Below are 19107 nucleotides of genomic sequence, written 5' to 3'. Positions count from 1 at the left end.
AAGACGGCCTTCTGGGCTCCCAGGAGTGGAGGGAGGCTGGAGTTTGGGAATCTAGCCCCGGGACGAGCAGAGGACGCAGACTCTTGGTTTGCTCAGGGAGGGAAAGTAGGAGCCCCGACTCCTGGTTTTCTGAGTGAGACGGCATGGACGCTGCTCCCCCCTACAGTAGTGTCGGAGCCAAGTCTACCAGCCTCGGGAAAGGAGGGAGTCCCGGAGGGAGAAGGAGATGGGGTCGCTGTAGGGTGCTCCAAGGGATTGTGGGGGGTTGCTGGGAGGGTACAAGGCTCGACACCTGGGTAGGAGGGAGAGGCCAGTAGGGGGCGTGCGAAGACCCCCCCAACTCAAATTCCGGTCCGGCCTTCGGGGGTGTGGCGCCCTGGGAGCCATCGAACTCCGCCCCTAGAAACTCCAGGCCACGCCCCCGGAGCGCTCAGTTCCAGGCTTTGATCTCTTAGGCCCCGCCCCTGGAGCGCGTTCCGAGCGCCGGAGTCCTCTGGAGCCTCCTGGGTCGCATCCTCACGCTGCCAGGCCACGCCCCCGGAACTCGGGCCCGCCCACTCCGCTGGAGCACCAAGCGGCCATGGGGACGCCGAGCGGCCGGGACGAGGGGTGCCAGCCGCCTCCGGTCCCGGAGGGCGACGCGGAGGTCCTGCCCCAAGGGGCTGCGCAGCCCCAGGTGCACCCCGAGGACCCCCACGAGCCGGAGGCTCCCGAGGCCCCGGAGGAGCCCCAGGGAGTGAAGGAGCTTCCGAGCGGCCGAGGAGCTGAGCAGCAGGCTGAGGAAGAGGAAGAAGTGGAAGAAGGCAGCAGCACGGAGAGCAGCCGCGACGCGGTGAGGGACCTGGAGGGCGAAGGAGGGGGCCACGGGGGGCCCAGACGGACAGACGCTAGCGGGTGACAGAGCCACAGAGGGACGGGTATAGAGAGACCAGATAGAGACCTGGACACAGGGAGACCGAGAGACAAGGGAACCAAAGAGACAGAGACACAAAAAGACCAGAGACAGAGCCTCGGAGAGATGGGGATAGAGACACGGACAGAAACCCAGAAACAAAGGACAGAGATGCGCAGAAGGGAAATACTCTGAAAGCGAGAGAGACCTAGCGATTCAGAGATAGAGACAGATCCTGAGTCGGAGAGACAAAACCCAGAGAAACGGGGGAAAGACTCAGAGCGACCCGGGGAGAGGGAGAGAGATCCGGGTCTACCCAGAACCTGGGTAGCGAAACAGGGACCTTCCTTGAGTCGGCTACGTGCGCCTCCTGCCCGGCCCGGGGGGGCTCCCGCACCTGCACCCTCCCCCACTTGAATAAACGGGCATGGCGACTGACTGGGGCTGATCAGACCCCCAGACCCGAGAATGGGGTGGGGAACGAACCTGCCTGAAGACGGCGGTGGCGAGGTCTCTCCTCTTGAACACGCCCCTCTCCGACCTCAGGGGGAGGCTCCGCCCCCAGCACAGACCCCGGCCACGCCCCCCGCATCCACCCAGCCTGGGGAGGGGGTGCGAGGGGCGGCGCGGCGGCTTCGAGAACAGCAGCTGGAGGCACTGACCCGCGTGGCCCTGATGGAGCAGCGGGTGAAGGAGCTACAGCGCCAGAGGAAGGAGCTGAGGATCGAGGTGAGGCTGCGGCCCTCGTGGGCAGTCTGGACCCCAGCTCAAGGGGAGCCCTCCAAGCCAGGCTCCCGGGCCTTGCCTCCAGCGGGATCCCACCCTTAGGCCTCCAGCCCTATCCTCCCTCCCTCCGAATCCAGGACCCCAGACTCCCAGGCACCCCACTTGGACCCAGGCGTCCGAGTGCCCAGCCTCCTCCTTCCTCGGACCCGGACCTCCGGGCCCCAGCCGTACCTTCTCCCCACAGATGGAGGTGGAAGTGGCCCTTCTGCGGGGCGAGCTGGCTGGGGAGCGGGTGGCTGCCCGGCGCGAGGAGGAGCAGCTCCGGGAGCTGCTGGGACAGGTCAGTTTCTCCTGGGCGATCTTCACCGTCAGTTTCCTTGTCATCGGACCGAATTCCTGGTGGTGCTCCTGGGACCTGAGCCCCAGGGTTGTCCCCAAATGGGGATCCTTGGGCTGCGGGAGTGAGGGGTGGGCAGATGCTTCTTGTTTTCCTTCTCCCTCCCCCACCATGGTTCTGGGACCTCTTCCCTTGGTCCTCTCTCTTGGCTCTTTAACTGTCATCTTGTGAAAAACGGACAAACAGAATAGTCAGTCGGGTGGCTCCGTGGTGTGCTCACCAGCTTCAGCAGTAATCAGTCTTCCGTTCTTGTTTCATATCCCCCAGTTTGCTTCCCTCTGCCCCCGTCTTAAAAGCCAGTGCCAGACATGATATTGTCTGTAAACTCTTTAACAACCTGTTCACTCTTCAGGTCTGATAAGGAAACAGGGATGGTGTGTTTAAAAACGGGGCCTTGGGGCGCCTGGGCGGCTCAGTCGTTAAGTGTCTGCCTTCAGCTTGGGTCCTGATGGTCCTGGGGTCGAGCCCCACATCCGGCTCCCTGCTCAGCGGGGAGTCCGCTTCTCCCTCTCCCACTCCACTCCTTCTGTTCCCTCTCTTGCTGTCTCTCTCTCTGTCAAATAAATAAAATCTTTAAAAATAATAATAATAAAAATAAAAGCAGGGGCCGAGCTCTACACACCTCCCTCTCTCTCACCCCCAAACCTGTGGTCAGTCAACATGTCCCGTCTTTTCTGCTCCCTGAACCTCTGCCTCTCGTCCTTCCAGTGCCCCAGGATAAGGGCTTCTCAGCCAGGCTGGCCCAACCAGACAGGAGCTGCGCCAAGCCTGCCTTTCTCTGTCACCTCCCTCTGTGCTCCTCATCTCTACCCTCTGACCAGAGTTTACCCCCGAAACTTCCTGTGCTTTTCAACTGTGCGTTTGGGCTGCACTGTTCCCTCAGCCCAAAGTGCCCTTCCAGCTCCCTCTAGCTTGCGGGTCTAAATGTTCCCTGATTTTTGAGGCTTATCTTAAAATCCTCCCGTCCAGGAAGATGCTCTCCAGTCTCGGTTCCTGTAGTCTCTGTGTTTCACTGCCCTGATCGTCCCAGCCTGTACAAGAGTGAACTAGCAGGGGCGCCTGGGTGGCTCAGTCAGTTAAATGTCTGCCTTGGGCTCAGGTCATGATCCCAGGGCCCTGGGATCGAGCCCCACATCGGGCTCCCTGCTCAGCAGGGAGCCTCCTTCCTCCTCTCCCTTTGCTGCTTCCCCTGCTCATGCTCACGCTCTCGCTCTCTCTCTAATAAATAAATCTTAAAAAAAAGAAAAAAGAAAGAAAGAAAGAAAGTGAACCAGACAGACAGGGTCCCTGCAGTCTTGGAGCCGGCACCCAGGCAGGGTTCTGAGATCCAGCTAGCCTGGCCCGTGCTGGACTCTGTGTCTCTTCCTGTGTCCAGACTGGACTGGACTGAGAAGGCTGAGGGCCTGGCTGCTCTTTCAGGAACAGAGGCGGCTGAGCCAGGAGCGGGATCGAGTGGAGGGTCTTCGCCAAAGACTCCAGGAGGCCCAGAGACAGCTCGACTCCCAGCCGGAGGACCAGCGCGAGCGGCTCCTGCAGGGAGTACAGGAGGTGAGGGTCCTCCAGATCCTCTCCGGGACCTGGTATCCAGGCTGCTCTTTCCTCAGGCCCCAGACGTCCAGGCCCTCAGGCCCCTGTTCCCTCACCTAGGAGTTCAGGCCCCAGCCTTATAACTCCCAGGACTTGGGAGTCTAGGTCTTCAAGCCCCTCTTCCCTCCTTGCCCAGGACTCCTGGCCCCAGCCCACTTACCCCACGCCCCGCACCAGGATCCAGGCCTCCAGTGTTTGCATTCCCACCCCCAGATGAGGGAACAGCTGGATGTGGCCCAGCGTGCCTACGAGGACCTCGAGTTCCAGCAGCTGGAGCAGGAGAGCCGGCAGGAGGAGGAGGACCAGGACAGCCCTGGGGCCCGGGCGCTGGACCCCAAGGTCCAGGAACTCCAGGCCAGTGTGGCGCAGCACAGGGTGAGTCGGGCGGGGCTCGCCCTCCCTCTCTCCCTCCCTCCCTCCCTTGCCGCTGCCCTCTGACTCCTCCATTACTCCCTCTGGCCCTTTCTCTCATCCTTTCCCACCTGCCTCACCCTCTTCAGAAGAGTAACAACAATGATTGATGTTTATTGAGCATTTACTATGTGCCAGTCATGGTCCTAAATGTTTCATGAGTCCTTACTCATCAAATCTTTACAAGAATCTGGGCAGGCCAATCTGACTTCCCCCCCCGCCCCCCCACTTTATAATGAAGAAACTGAAGGTCGAGGTGCTCAAGTGACCTTTTCCAAGGTTGCTCAGTTTGTCCAGGGCGGAGCTGGGATCTGAACCTACTCGGTTCGGATACCGGGCTCCTTTCTCCACCTCCATTTCTGGATCTTCTCCCTGTCACTCTCTCTTTTCCCTTCTGTCTGCACTTTGTCTCCTTGCTCACATCTTCCTCTTGGGGACTGTCTTGGTCCTTTTTTTTTTTATCTGTTCTAGTTGGTCTCTCTGTCCCTTTCCCTTTCTGTTCTCCGCAACTCTCTCTGGGTCTGTCCATCAGCTCCTCCACCACCCCCCGCAAGCCACCCCAGATGTCTTCCCGATCCCCAAAAGGGAAGAGGGCACCAGGGAGCTTAACTCCCCACCCACTCATGGGCACCCAGGTCCTGGGGATCTCTGTTACGGGGTGCAGCAAACCCCAGGCTCTCGAGGAGGACTTGGCTCTGTGGGAGCCAGCTGGGAGCCCTGGGACAGCTGAGTAACCAGGGCTCTGGGCCGTGCCCCGCAGCGCCGGATCCAGGTCTTAGAGGAGCAGCTGAAGTCGCTCGGAGGGCAGATGGCAGCTGAGAGCAGGGGGCTGAGCCGGAAGAAGGACGAGGCTCTTCAGGCCCTGACGCAGGTGAGTTCTCCTGGGAGACCTGTCCGACTGTCCTCACATCCCTCTGGGGCAGTCCATCGCCACTCTGCACGCCAAGATGCCTGCCGGCACCAGGGAAGGCTGCCGGGACAGCCCATTCTGAGTCTGTGATGTGCTAGCCGGTGATAACTTGCTCTGCCTTAGGAGCGGAGCCGCCTGCTCAAGCTTAATTGCCTCCAGGGAACCCCAGGTGGAGACTTCTCTGAGTCCAACCAGGCCCTCACTAAGGTATGGGGACTTCATGCACCTGTCAGCCCCTCCGCCCTCCGACCCAGAAGTCCATCCCCCAGCCTCTTCCTCCTCCCTCTGGAGTCCAGGCCCACAGACCCCCTTTTCCCTTGGGATCCACAGTTCTCAGCCCCTAAACCCTTTTACCTTTGGGACCCAGGAGTTTGGGCCCCCAGCCCCTCCCCCTCAGTGAACCTGTGGTCTCGCCCACAGTCCTTGCTCCCCTAAGACCACAGTCCAGCTCCCTTGTGACCTGGAGCCTTTGTTTTTCCATCTGAGAAATGGGCCGACACTGGAGACGAGGACCAGAGCTCCCGGGAACAGGTGGGCCCTCTGTGATCCTTCCAGCTCCTGTTAACCTTCAACCCCTCTCCTGAAGCTCCTGTTCACCCAGAAGACAGACCGCCAGCTGCTGGTGCTCCAGGACCCCGCCACCCACACTGCCTCTACCACTTCCTCCTGCCTCTTCTCGGTCCACAGCTCCCTGCAGGTACCTTGGCTCCCCCGCACCACTGTCTCGATGTCACTCACATCTCCAGAACTTGCCCTGTGGCTTTCTCCGCCCTGGGGGCCTGGGGGAGAGGGAAGGATGAACGAGGGCTGTTTTGATTTTTATTAGGCTCAAGCTTTACTTACTGATTTTCTTTCTTCTGCCTAATACCCCACCACTCCCCTGGCAGAATGGGACTGGGTGCACCCAGCAGTAAATTTGAAAAGCAGCCAAACAGGGCGTGTTTAGGATACGAAGGCCCCCTCTCTCCACCCCACGGGCCCACAACCCCCATCCCCAGCATGGCTACTTGTTTCTTTGGGACCCCTCCTTCCAGATCTCCTTGAGACTGGGGCGGGGGGGGTCCCCACTTATTAACGGGTTACAACATTCATTGTTACTAACTCTTTAAACTGAAACAGAAGTAGAGAGTGTCAGAGCCTGTTCAGGAGGCAGGGGGTGAATATTAGGTGAAGTTTTGTTTCAGTTTGTGTGGATGCTTGGTAAACACTTAGAAATTGGTAGCTGTTTTGTTTTTTTGTTTTTTTTTTAAGATCTTATTTATTTATTTGAGAGAGAGAGACACGGAGATAGGGAGAGAGAACAGGAGTGGGGAGGAGAGGGAGAAGCAGCCTCCCCACTGAGCAGGGAACCCGATGTGGGACTCGATCCCAGGACCCTGAGTCATGGCCTGAGCCGAAGGCAGATGCTTAACTGACTGAGGCACCCAGGCACCCCAAAATTGGTAGCTCTGATGCAAACTTTTTTTCAGAAATGTGTAGATAAGCTATTCATTGGCTTTGATTTTCTAATTAACGCTCTATCGTGGAGACTGTTTTGTATTGATCCATTTAGAGCTGCCTGGTCATTTTTAATGACTCTCATGGTAACACTATAAACAGGAAGAATATGACACCTGATATTTGTTGAGTCCTTAGAGTGTGCCAGGCACTGTTTTAAGTGACTCACACAGATTCGCTCAGTTGGTCTTTGCAACGATACTACCAGCTAGATTCTTGCGTCCATTTTATAGGTAAAGAAACAGAGGCAGAGAGGTGAAGGTATTTAAATAGCTAGAATACAGTGGGGCTGGGATTTGAACTAGGCACTGGTTTCAGTACTCTAACCGCTCCAGGCTCCCGGTGTGGTGGGGGTTGCACAGGAGTCTCCACTGGGCACTGACCCAGCCCTCCCTCTGCCAAAATGGGGATCCAAGGCTTTTGTAGTTTCAGCAATGCTGTTATGAACACCCGTGTGTGCATGTGTCCTTTTTCGTATACCTAATAATAATATTAGTTAATATTAATCATTACTAACGTATTGTCTGATGTCATATACCATGTAAAATATTACTAGAATATGTACTATATATTATTTCTTATTTATTAATTAATGTTAACCAATATTAATAACGATCATGATTTTGGAGAGCTTAAGGTAGGCCAGGGTCGGCTCTAAGCCATTTTATCATTTTTTTTTTAAGATTTTATTTATTTATTTGTCAGAGAGAGTAGAGAGCAAGCACAAGCAGGGGGAGCGGCAGGCAGAGGGAGAAGCAGGCTCCCCGCTGAGCAGGGAGCCCCACGAGGGACTCGATCCCAGGACCCCGGGATCATGACCTGAGCCACCCAGGCATCTCCCATTTTATCATTTTGAAGCATGGAGTTGCTATTATTTGGACGTGAGAAGCAGCCATATGTTGGCAGTGTGACGTGGTTCAACCTCCTATCTGTATCATGAAGTCTATCTATAAAATGAAAATATTCCATTCTTTGCTCCGAGGAACCCCCAAGGTAGATCCCACTGTTGTGTGTAAAGGGTTTGCAGACTTCCCGTCTGGGAAATTCACTTTCCAGCTGGTTGCCCTAGGAGCCTGATAAAGGTGAAGGGTCAGCTGCATTGCCAGGCAACATGACTTATGATGAATATGACCCTTAGAAGTAAATTGCCGACCTATGAATACTTGCCGGGAAGCCGCATCCATTCCTGTGGAGTTGTTACCTGACTTATTGGCTCCCGCGGACCCTGTGCCCACAGCTGGGGATCCCGTACCCACCTGGCACCTGGGTGCCACCTCGGGGGCCGATCCGGACACTCTCCTGGGTGCTTTGCACCAGGCCACTCATTTAATCTTTGCATCAGCCACGCAGGGTGGTGGGACTAGTCACTCCCGAGTCACAGTCCCAGGAAGTGGCAGAGCTAGGTCTGGGCCAAGTCTGCCTGTTTTCCACGACCAGTGCCTTCCAGGAGGCCAGGGGGTCACAGGAATCCTTCAGAGTCCAGGTGGCCAGTGCCGCTGGCCCCAGCTCGGAGGGCACAGGAAGAACGCAGGGGGGATTTATTTACGTGGCCAGGTGAACACACACCAGTGGATGCCGAGTGTGTGAATTAACAAATGACTCCCCCTCGCTCCTCCTTCTCTCTCTCTCTCTCTCTCTCTCTCTCTCTCTCTCTCTCTCTCTCTCTCCCTCTCCCTCTCCCTCTCCCTCTCCCTCTCCCTCTCCCTCCCTCTCTCCCTCTCTCCCTCTCCCTCCCTCTCTCCCTCCAAGTCCCGTCAAGGCTCAAACTCCACCCCTTCTTTCCAGGATCAGGTGTTGCCCGAGCGAGTGTACAGACCCTGCTTGGGTTCAAATACCTGTTCTGCTGCTTCCTAGCTGGCTGAACTGAGATGCGTCTCTTTGCCTCAGTTTACTTAGCTGCCAAATGGGAATAATAACAGCGCCCACTGGTTGATGGCTACGGTGCTTAGCATGGTGCCTGGCACATAGGAGGTGTTTAGTGAATGTTCTGCCCTTACTCTGGTTATCATTACAATTATCAGGGTTATTATAATTATTAGTGCCCTTCTGCTACCCACTTCCACCCTCATCTCTGATTTTGTGACCCTAGACCAGCCTCTTTCCTGAATGTCTCCATCTTACTTTTTGTCTCCCAGAAGTCTCTTCCCCACACAACAGCCAGAATGATCCTGACCCCTCCTACTTCAATCCTCCCCCACCTAATGCTGTCAGTGATCCCCCGAGCCTCCTCACCTCAGCGAGCGGGTCCCTGCATGATCAGGCCCCTGCCCACCTCTCACCGCTGTCCCCCACATACGCTCTGCTTTAGCTGCAGGAGCCCTGACCTGCCAACGTTCCCTGTTTGCTCCTGCCTCAGGGCCTTTGCATTTGCTGATCCTTCTACCTGGAACACTGTTCCCCTCAATCTTCCCTGGCCCACTCTCATTCTTTGGGCCTTAGGGTCAGTGTCCAGAAGGCTGTCCCTAGTCTTCCAGTTGGAATCTGATCCTCTCCTAGGACACCTGATTCTCTTTGCTCACAGCTGTTTCTGATGATACAGTTATTTGTACGATGGCTTATTCAGTTCCTACAACATGAGCGCCATGCAGACGTTTCCTCTCCCAGGCATCTCAGGTCCCGAGCTAGGACGTGCTGGGGATAGCGGTTGAAGCAAGGAAAGAGTGAAGAGGCCCAGGGGCTCGGGACTCGGTGTCCTCCCTGCAGAGGGAAGTGAAACTTTGCCGACTCCCCAGGCTTCTAGAAGCTTCGGCGGCTCTGCAGGGTGCCAGGTATGCCGTGAGGCATGGCATGAACACTTGACAAATCCTGGCTGTTACTATTTTGTCCAACTTTTTTTTTTTATTAAAGATAACACGCTTATAGAAAGTCACGTGGAACACACGCCCAGCTTAATTATTACATGGGAACATTCTGGAGCTGCCAGCTATGTCAGGAGGCAGTACTGACAGCCACTCCAGAAACACACCACATGCCCCTGAACAATGACCCCACCCGCCTCCCAGGGGAGGACCACTGGCCTGACGTTCCTAGCAATCTCTTCCTTACATTTCTTCAAAGTTCAATCCATTCAGCGTCTGTCCCTAAACACGATAGTTTACTCTTTTTTTTTTTTTTTTGGTGGCAGTATATTTTAAGTCTTTATAGACTTCCCCTCTGTTTTCTTTTTTTGTCCCCCTTGCAACTTACTTGGTGAAGAAACCAGATGGCTGTCCTGTAGAGTTTCCCAGGCAGGGTTTGCTAATTGCGTCATGGGGGTCATTGTCACCTCTCTGCCTCTTCGTATTTCCCAGGAAGTTTGCTGCGGGGGCCTGAGCAGAGGCAGGGTCAGCATTTTGCAAACCTCGATGGGGGTGGTGTGCCTGTTTCTCTTTCTCTGGCATGGGTTCCTTCATCTGTTGGTCTAAGGAGAGGTCTCGAGTGGTAAAATTCCAATCTGTTATTCCTCCTTGGGGCGCCTGGGTGGCTCAGTCAGTTAAGCGTCTGCCTTTCTGCTCAGATCATGATCCCAGGGTCCTGGGATCGAGCCCTGCATCGGGCTTCCTGCTCAGCGGGAGGCCTGCTTCTCCCTCTGCCCCTCTACTTCTCTGCCCCACTTGTGCTCTCTCTCTCTCTCAAATAAATAAATAAAATCTGTTATTCCTCCTCATCTATTCATTAAAACATTCCCATAGAGAGAGACTTGCCTTCCTGGGTAACCAGGGGTATGTTTTTTGTACAAAATGCAGGACACATGCTTGCTGGTTTCACTTTATTCACCTGTCTTCAAAATAAAAGAGTTGCTTCGGTTGCATCCTTTCCAAGGTAACCAATTCGATTTTTCCTTTACTGTTGTCAACTCACAGATTAAATATATTTGATGAGTTGTGATCTATAGCAGTGAGTATCCTTATTGGTGCTCAAATTATGCAAGGTATTATTTTTATTATTTATTCTTTTTTTATTATCTTTTAAGTAATCTCTACACCCAACATGGGACTTGAACTCACAACCGTAAGATCAAGAGTCGCACGTTCTTCCCACTGAGCTGTCTACATGCCCCATTTCTATTCTTTGTTATCCATGCAGAGTTGGGTTTTTTTTCTTTTTAAAAGTCAGTTTTATTTCTTTCTTTATTACTCTCAAATAAGAGTATTATTATAAATTATAACTTACTCTCAAATTTTCATCTTTGGTAACTTTTTATTTTAAAATAATGTAAGACTTACAGAAAAATTGCAGAAATAGTAGAAAGAATACTTGTGTATGTGGATTTCAGATTCTGTAATTAACATTTTACCACACTGGACATTTGCTTTATTACTCTCTCTCTGTACATAAACACACACACACACACGCACGCACACACACACATGCACACACATTTTATTATTCTCTCAAAGCGTGATTTCCCCTTACCCCTAAATACGTCTCCATTTATTACCCAAGGTCAAGGCCGCTCTCTTACATAACCACACTGCAGTGATCAAATTCAGTTCTCAAACTAACGTTGAGATAATATTATTGAAATAACCAGATCTTATTCATATTTTGTCAGCTGTGCCCCTATTGTTTTTTTTTTAAGACTTTTTATTTATTTATTTGAGAGAGACAGAGAGAGCACGAGAGGGGGGAGGGTCAGAGGGAGAAGCAGACCCCCGCTGAGCAGGGAGCCCGATGCGGGTTGATCACGGGACTCCAGGATCACGACCTGAGCCGAAGGCGGTCGCTCAACCGACTGAGCCACCCAGGCGCCCCTGGGCCCCTATTGTTTTTTCTAGGAAAAAAAACCAAAACAAAGCCCCTGTTTTTTTTTTTTCTGGCCCAGGAGAACAGGATGTATTTGGTTGTCAGGTTTATTTTTTTAAAAAGCCAACATTCCCCTCATTCCAAGTTGGAGGGTATGGCAGGATATTCAGAGAGATGACACTTCCCTCATTGTCTCCATCCACTGTGTTCACCTTCTGGGGGCAGCCCCGGGTTACCGGTTTCTCGAGTCTTCTCGGAGCTATCCAGTGCTTATACAGTCTGTCGTGAATACACTTTTGTCATCTTTTTATGCAGAGCTAGAATATTCTTCATGCTGCTGTGCACTTGATTTTATCTTGGAGATTATTCTCTGTCTGGATAGAGAGAGCATCCTTCTCTTACACGCCGGAGAGCCTTCTGGGCTGTGGACGATGACCGGTTTATATACTCCGCCTCCCTCTGATGGGCGCTTAGGTCGTTCTCTGGCCTTTGCAGGGCATCACCTCAAACTCAAGTCATTTTGTACATGGATGAGTGTCGTCCATAGGATATAGTCCTAGAAGTGGAGTTGGGGCTCAAACGTTTCGGCATTTGCCATTTTAAAAATACAGAAAGCCAAAGTGGCCGCTGTGAAAGTTATTCCAGTGGAAACCTCCCCCTCCCCCAGCATTGTGGGGAGAGCCAACGTGGTAGGCTTTTTTTTTTTTTTTAAGTTTTATCGAGATATAATTGACCTACACTACACTTCACTCGTTTGAAGTGTACAATTCAGTGGGTTTTTGTATATTCACGGAGTGGTGCAGCTGTCCTCACACTCCATTTTAGAGCATATTCATCACGCCCAGAAGAGCCCTGCATCCTCCAGCTGTCCCCGCTCAGCCCCCCTCCTCCCCCCGAGCCCTGGCAACCACTCATCTCCTTCCTGTCTCTGGGGCTGCCCATTCTGCACACTGCCCTGCGCGGGCCTGTGTGCCTAGCTGCTTCCACCCAGCATCGTGTTTACAGTAGCTTTCTGATCTGAGCCAAGGAACCGCTGGGTTTTCCTTGGCAGCCCTCCGACTGGCAGTCGAGATTGAGCCCCTTCTCCCATATGCATGGGCCTTGTGTGTTTTCAGGGCTCCATCGGCCTCCAGAGGACTGGAAGCCTTCCCCGGAAGAGGGGAGAGAGAGCAAGCCAGAGGGGCTCCCCCCGACCTCTGTCCCTCCACTACACTGGTGAGGGTCCCTCCCAGTCCTGCGGACCTCCTTCCCCGTCACCGCCCTTCCCGTAGCAGGGATGGAGGAATCCGGGTGCCTGTGGGTAGAGGCGGAGGGGCTTGGACAAGGGAGAATCCTGCCCCCTAGCCCCAGCCCTTCTTCCCCAGGACCCCTCGAGGCCTCGGCCCTCCCACCAGCCTCAGGAGACTCTGGAAGACACCCGCTCTATCAGCTGCTGAACAGTGGCCCTGGGAATAGGTGAGATGTCGGGGAGGGAGAAGGTGGGGACGTAGGAAGAGGCCGGGCCACTGTAACCCGCCCAGGTCTCTGTTCCCTCCTCCCAGCTGTGGGGCCCTCCATCCAGACCTTGCCCGCATGGAGCGGCTCCTGCAGCAGGCTGTGGCAGAGAGGGAGCGACTGCTCAAGGCCAGGGTGAGACCCCAGGCCCTCCTCCTTACGGTCGGGAGCCCCTCCTCCAGCCCCCCTCCTCCCTCAGACCCGGGAACCCAGTACGTTTTCCCCTTCTCCCCACTTCTTATTGCTTAGCATCCTCATTGACTCCTTCATCCTCACCCCACAGGAAGGGATGAGAAGAAGCAAAGAAGGTTCCTCAGGCCCTGCGGTACCTGCCATCATGGTCAGTCCACCCCTGCCCTCAGCCCCACCTCCCTGTTCTGTTTCTGCCCCAGTCTCTGCTCTTTCTTCTCTCAGCCTCTCCTCTCCTCCAAAAGAAAAGTGTCTGGGGCTTGGCCGGGGGCGTGGGGGGGTGACTAAAAAGGCCTGGTTTCTGTTCCCATTATGGTTATCTATATCCATGGCATGTCCTCGGGTAATATGCTCTACTTCTCTGTGCCTCAGTTTCCTCTTCTATAAATGGGTGATAAAGTCAGCAGTTACTGTAAAATGAGGGCAATGATATGCTGGTTTCAATTCAAATTTGATTCAGAATCACTTAAAACATTTAAAAATTTGATTCTTTTAAAAATCTTCATTATACAAATATTCAAGCACATGCAGAGGTAGAATAGATTGGTAAGCCCCCGTGTACCCACCACGCAGCTTCAATGATTACCAGTCTTTCTTTTTTTTTTTTTTAAGATTTTTATTTATTTTTAGTAATCTCTATACCCACCGTGGGGCTCAAACTCACGAACCCAAGAACAAGAGTCACAGAGTCGCACGTACCCTCTACCAACTGAGCCAGCTGGGCTCTCCAGTGATTATCAGTCTCAAATCTTGTCTTAGTTGCCAACTTTGTTGTACTGATCCCTCACCTACTTCCCATGCTGCACTGGAATATTTTAAAGCAAAATCCAGATATTGTATCATTTCCTCCATACCTCACTGTGTATCTCCGATAGATAAATTTTCTGTTTAACAAAACAAAAATGCCATTGCCATACTTTAGGAGATGATTAATAATTCTGTTACATCCTAATATGTGATCCACATTCACATCTCCCTAATTGTCTCTGAAATGTCTTTTTATGGTTGGCTATTTGAATCTGGATCCAAGAAAGTACACATAATGCATTTAAAATGTCTTCTAAATCTCTGAGATGAAGCATCCTCCCTCCCTACTTAAAAAAAAAAAAATGCCATTTATTTGTGGGGAAAAATATTGAGTCATTTATCCTGCAGAGTTTTGCACATTCTGGATTTAGCTGACAGCTCCTTATTAAAATTTTATTTTTACCCCTGCTAATAGCATGAATACATTTTTGTTATAACAAATGCTATTGAATTTGGGGAAGTGAGGGTCTCCCTGTTGTACCTCAGGAGGCACAAGTGTTTCCTCTTGTTGAAAAGGCTTCAGATCTTTTTTTTAAAAGATTTTATTTATTTTATTAGAGAGAGAGAGAGAGAGTACGAAAGGGGGGAGTGGCAGAGGGAGAAGCAGGCTACCCGCTGAGCAGGGAGCCCGATGTGGGGCTCGATCCCAGGACGCTGGGATCATGACCTGAGCCGAAGGCAGACGCTTAACCGACTGAGCCACCCAGGCAACCCCCTTCGAGTCTTTTTGAATACTTTTCCACATACACTGATCAAATCCTTTTTTGTGAATTCATTTTTCCCATAAGCCAGCACATTGTTCTCAGTCTGCTTTTTGTTTTCTCAACCATCTGTCCTTTCCTTATTATTATTATTATTTTAATATTTCCTTTATTGAGTGCCTACTGTGTGGCAGGCCCAGGGTCACAACCCAAATAACAATCCCTGCCCTGGGGGAAGCCGGCATTTAGAGGCAGATGGACAGAAAAAGCAGCTTCAGTAAGTGAAATTTTAAGTAGCCTGTCAGGTGCTGATAAGCAGCAGGGAGTAAAATAAAGCAGGCAGGGCAGTGGAGCCTTCCGGGCTGCCAGGCATAAGCTCTACCTCATTAAAAATGAAGCACTCCTGCTTTGGAGCATCATTTATTAAACAGTCTCCTGCTCTGTCCGCCCCCGCCCCCGCCCCCGCCCCCGTTTCACCCCAAGCTGCTTTCTTGTGCCCACGCGCAAGTGTTTCTCTGGGATTCGCACCTAGAAGCGCAGTCGCGGGATTGGAGAACCTGACCTCGAGCTCGTCCTTGAAAACAGTCCTGTGAGGAGGGTACTGTGATAGCCCCCGAATTTCAGTGATGGGGAAACTGAGGCTCCGAGAGGGGCAGGGGTTCCGTGGGGGTGACATGGTGGGCGACGGTGGAGTCGAGACGGTGGAGTCGAGCCCACTGGCTCTCCTGGATTGAAGCCTCCGTTCTGCCATGTCCTACCTGGGTGACCTTGGTGAGCCACTTCCTCTCTAGAAGCCTCAGTTGCCTCATCTGGCAAATGGGGACAAGAGATAGGGGTTTTTTTTGTTTGTTTGTTTTTTGTTTCTGGAGAGGAAAGTGTCCTCTGTGATCACTGTGATCACTTGGCACAGTGCCCGACAGGGAGTGGGACCTTTCATACACATTGGTGATCCTTAGTGTAACTTTTAATTTGGCCACAGGACCCATAGAAGATTCCAGGCCCCAGTGGGTGCCCTTTTAACTGCTAACTGCTCCTTCCCCTCCTATGCATCTCCCCTCCGCCTGGCTCTTCCCATCTCCATCCAGTGAGTCTCGTCTGTTTCTCGTCCTTCCTTGCCCTGGCCTCGCCTCTGTTTTCTCAGCCCTTGATACCGTGTGGTCCGTGGACCAGCAGCTTTGGTGGCCCGGGAGCTTGTTGGACCTGCAGAACCTCCCCCAACCCCTGACTGAACCCGAGGCTGCATTTTAACAAAATCCCTCGTGGGTCTGCCTATCCACTCAAGTCTGAGGCACACTGCGCTGAGCCTCAGTGTGACCATGGGGATCATTACCGTTCTTTGCAGGGATCAGAACAGGTGCAGTCAGGCTGGGCCTCATACACACTGGACACTTTCATTGCCTTGGTTCTCCCCTTTCTGGTCTGAGATGACACTCTGCTGGCGAGTCCTGGCTCGGTCAGCTCTCGCTATGTAACTTGGGCCTAGTGACTTAACCTCTCTGAGTCTTGCTTTCCACATCTGTAAAATGGGAGTAATGATGTACATACCTCCCCCACACACACACTTTTTTTTTTTAACTTACCTCCCAAGAGAGTTTGAGAGGGCAGAGGGATTACACCTATAAAGTGCTTCGCACAGGAAATAATCACTGATTTCATCACAACAAGAATAACAACAACAATAATGGAAACCACTCTCATGTAGGGATCACTTACTTGGTCCCTGTTTCACAGTATATGAGGGTCCCACTGGGCTCCCTCACTTCTCTGCCATACCTCTTGTGCTTCAGGGTGAGCTCTGGGGGCAGGAAGACCTGGGTTTGGGTTTCAGCTCTACCCCCTAGAAGCTCTGGGTGACCTTGGGTGGATCATTTTACCTTCTTCCCTTTTTTTTTTTTTTTTTTTTTAGATTTTACTTATTTATTTGACAGAGAGAGAGAGAGAGAGAGAGATCACAAGTAGGCAGACAGGCAGGCAGAGGGAGAGGGAGAAGCAGGCTCCCCGCCGAGCAGGGAGCTCAATGCGGGGCTCGATCCCAGGACCCTGGGATCATGACCTGAGCCGAAGGCAGAAGCTTAACCAACTGAGCCACCCAGGCGCCCCTCATTTTACCTTCTTGTACCTCAGTTTGCTCATCTGTAAAATGGGGCTCCCAGTAGCCCTGTCCCAGGGGCAATCATGGGGAGTCAAATTGTTGCTGCTAGTAAGACGGGGGCACGGTGTCCTAGTCACTGAGTGGAACTGCCAGAATCATTCTTACGATTGGCATGGTTTATATGGCTGGTTAAAGGCTGTGGCTGGCCCCCCAGGGAAGCAGGAGAGCAGGACCCCCCCACCCCCCGGGCTGCTGGACCACCCCCTCCCTGACGCTTTGATGTCAGCTGCCCCCTTCTCTTCCCTCCCCAGGCCCCGCCCATGCCCCCACCCCGCCCCCCAAGCCCTCGGGTCTTGGATCTCCGGCAGCACCTGGAACGCTGGGGCCACAGTCCCGAAAGCTGCCCGCACCTAAGGGTGTCGGGAGGCTGCTGCCGCGGAACCTTGGTGAAGATGGGTGGCCGCATAAAGACCTGGAAGAAGCGGTGGTTCTGCTTCGACCGCCAGGCCCGCCGTCTGGCCTACTATGCCGGTAAGCCCGGCCTGGCCACCTGGGACCTTGGGCCCCCAGGACCCTGGAAGTGGCCCCTCCGGAGGCCTTCCCCACCAGACACCTAAGAGACCCGGCCCCCTGCCCCCTTCTCGCTCAGGCCCACGAGTCTGGATCCCCAGCCCTGTTAGCGACCCAGAATCCAAATCCCCAGCCCTCCTCGGTGACATGGGTAACACTTTCGTACAATTCTGGCTCCCCAAACCCCGTTTTTTCCTAAGATACCTGGAAGGAATATGAACCGGCATTGTCCTCGCCCTCCCTGCACCCTCAACACCCAGGAGTCCAGGCCCCTCACCCTTCTTCTCCCGGGCAGTCAGTGATTCAGAACCTCTCCTGAGTCTCTTTTCTTCTCCAGGACCAAGGCACTCAGGGACCTAGGATTCCAGCTCCCCAGACCCCATTCCCCAGTCTTGTCCAGTCTCCCTTCCAACCTCAACATTCACTCACCTCCCAACCAGGGTATCTTAGGGACCTCCAGACCCTGCCACCATTCCCTCACCCCAACACCAGTCTCAGGACTTGGGTCTAGCGACCCCTGCCCAGATACAGAGATGCACACCTCTCACTAGCTGTCTCCCCCTCATCTCCCTCCATTAGACAAGGAAGAGACCAAGCTCAAAGGCGTCATCTACTTCCAGGCCATCGAGGAAGTCTATTACGACCACTTACGCTGTGCCTTCAAGGTGAAGCCCCCGCTTGGTGCCCCCCCTGCCTTCCTGGTCAGAGCCCCCTGCAGTCAGACCCTAGCTTGCCCCTGGGTAGACCGCACCATCAGGGTCCTCCATCCAGCCCAGAAGGAGCCCACCGGGTCATTTCACTGCAGCGACCACAAATTAAGAGCTCAGTCCCTGGCTCGCAGCCACTGTTAACTTTTCTTGGAGCAAAAGATCGAGAGCAAAAATTTGGCAAGCTCTGAGGCCAAGCTGGGAATAAATGGATGAAGACGTCAGGGTAAGGATGGAGGCAGCCTGGGAGCATCTAGAAGAGGTGATCGTTTCTCAGCCTCTGCCCATAGTTGCCAAATGGGAATGGGCCACACGGTGTTACTTCATATTCTTTTGCCCTAAGGAACTCAGAAATTTGAAATTTGTACAAGTGCAGTGCCAGAAATCTAAATGTTGGCAACTGGTACGGTATTTAGAAAGCTCTGGGGAGCAACCGACTATGGCCTTTTAGAGCTTAGGTTGGAATCCCAGCTGTGGGACATCAGTAAAGTGACTTCCTTTAGCCAGCCTTCACTTTCTCACCTGCAAAATGGGCACAGTGTAACCCATTTTCTCAGACTTGAGAAGGTTAACAGAAAGTAATGAATGGGTCTAAGGGATTTACTCAATTCGGGGTTGGCAAGTAGCTACTTAATAAATGGAGTATAAATATTTGCTTTCTCCAGTTACAAACCAGGGGGACCTAGATTTGGGGGGATGTGAATGCTTATATTTCTAATATAGAAGGTAGGCTAAAAAGGGGACATGAGTCTTCCTTCTAGATTTCTCCTGCTCCCCAAATCGTAAGCCCCCAAATGTTAATTCATTTAATCTTCATAACCCAATGAGGTAGGTAGCATTATTTAGGAAGGCAGATGGGGAAACTGATTCAGAGAGTCTAAGTAACTTGTCCAATGCCATACAGCACGTAAGTAGCAAGGCTGGGATTCGAACTCGTATGTTCTCTTAACCACCTTCATTCTGCTGCTTAACCCAGAGCCCCAACCCTCGCCTGACGTTCTGCGTGAAAACCTACGAACGCCTATTCTACATGGTGGCGCCCAGCCCGGAGGCCATGCGTATTTGGATGGACGTCATTGTGACAGCTGCTGATGAGAATCACGCCCCCTGAGGGGCTCCGCCCTCTTGGGGGCGTCCCGGCAAGGCTCCGCCCCCGCCGCGCCACCCGAGGCCCCGCCCGCTGCGGGAAGGGCTGGGTCCGCCCTTTTAGAACTTCCGGGAATCCTGCAGGTGCCGCGGCTCGGCGGGCCTGAGCCGTGGTGTTTTGGGCTGCAGGTGCCTTCCCGCGACGGGAAGCCAGCCCTTGGGGCCCTGCCCCGGGCAGGAGGAAGATTGCAGGGGCGGGAAGGAACTATTTATTGGTGCTCCTGCAATACTGAATTAAACACGGAGGAAGACAGTT

The 19107-nt window shown here is 53.1% G+C and overlaps 1 protein-coding gene across 2 annotated transcripts; it reads left to right on the top strand.

Annotated features, from left to right (window-relative positions):
* The first annotated feature begins 537 nt into the window (after positions 1-537).
* On the top strand, positions 538-19104 carry PHLDB3 (pleckstrin homology like domain family B member 3). Of its 2 annotated transcripts, none has more exons than XM_028088020.2 (15): positions 538-832; positions 1439-1621; positions 1863-1958; positions 3435-3563; positions 3816-3977; positions 4774-4884; positions 5047-5130; positions 5510-5620; positions 12261-12360; positions 12510-12600; positions 12666-12774; positions 12923-12979; positions 16740-16959; positions 17578-17663; positions 18682-19104. In XM_028088020.2, the coding sequence occupies exons 1-15, from the start codon at positions 581-583 to the stop codon at positions 18814-18816; spliced, it is 1926 nt and encodes a 641-aa protein (XP_027943821.1). In that variant the 5' UTR covers positions 538-580; the 3' UTR covers positions 18817-19104. The 2 variants fall into 2 exon arrangements, with proteins under 2 accessions (XP_027943821.1, XP_027943822.1); XM_028088021.2 differs by having other exon boundaries at positions 539-832; positions 12687-12774.
* The last annotated feature ends 3 nt before the right edge of the window (positions 19105-19107 follow it).

The sequence above is a fragment of the Eumetopias jubatus genome, unplaced genomic scaffold (assembly GCF_037043125.1).
Source record: "Eumetopias jubatus isolate StellerSeaLion01/CBP00866 unplaced genomic scaffold, mEumJub1_p1.0 scaffold_10, whole genome shotgun sequence".
Lineage (NCBI taxonomy): Eukaryota > Metazoa > Chordata > Mammalia > Carnivora > Otariidae > Eumetopias > Eumetopias jubatus.
This window is presented reverse-complemented; position numbering and strand designations above follow the sequence as displayed.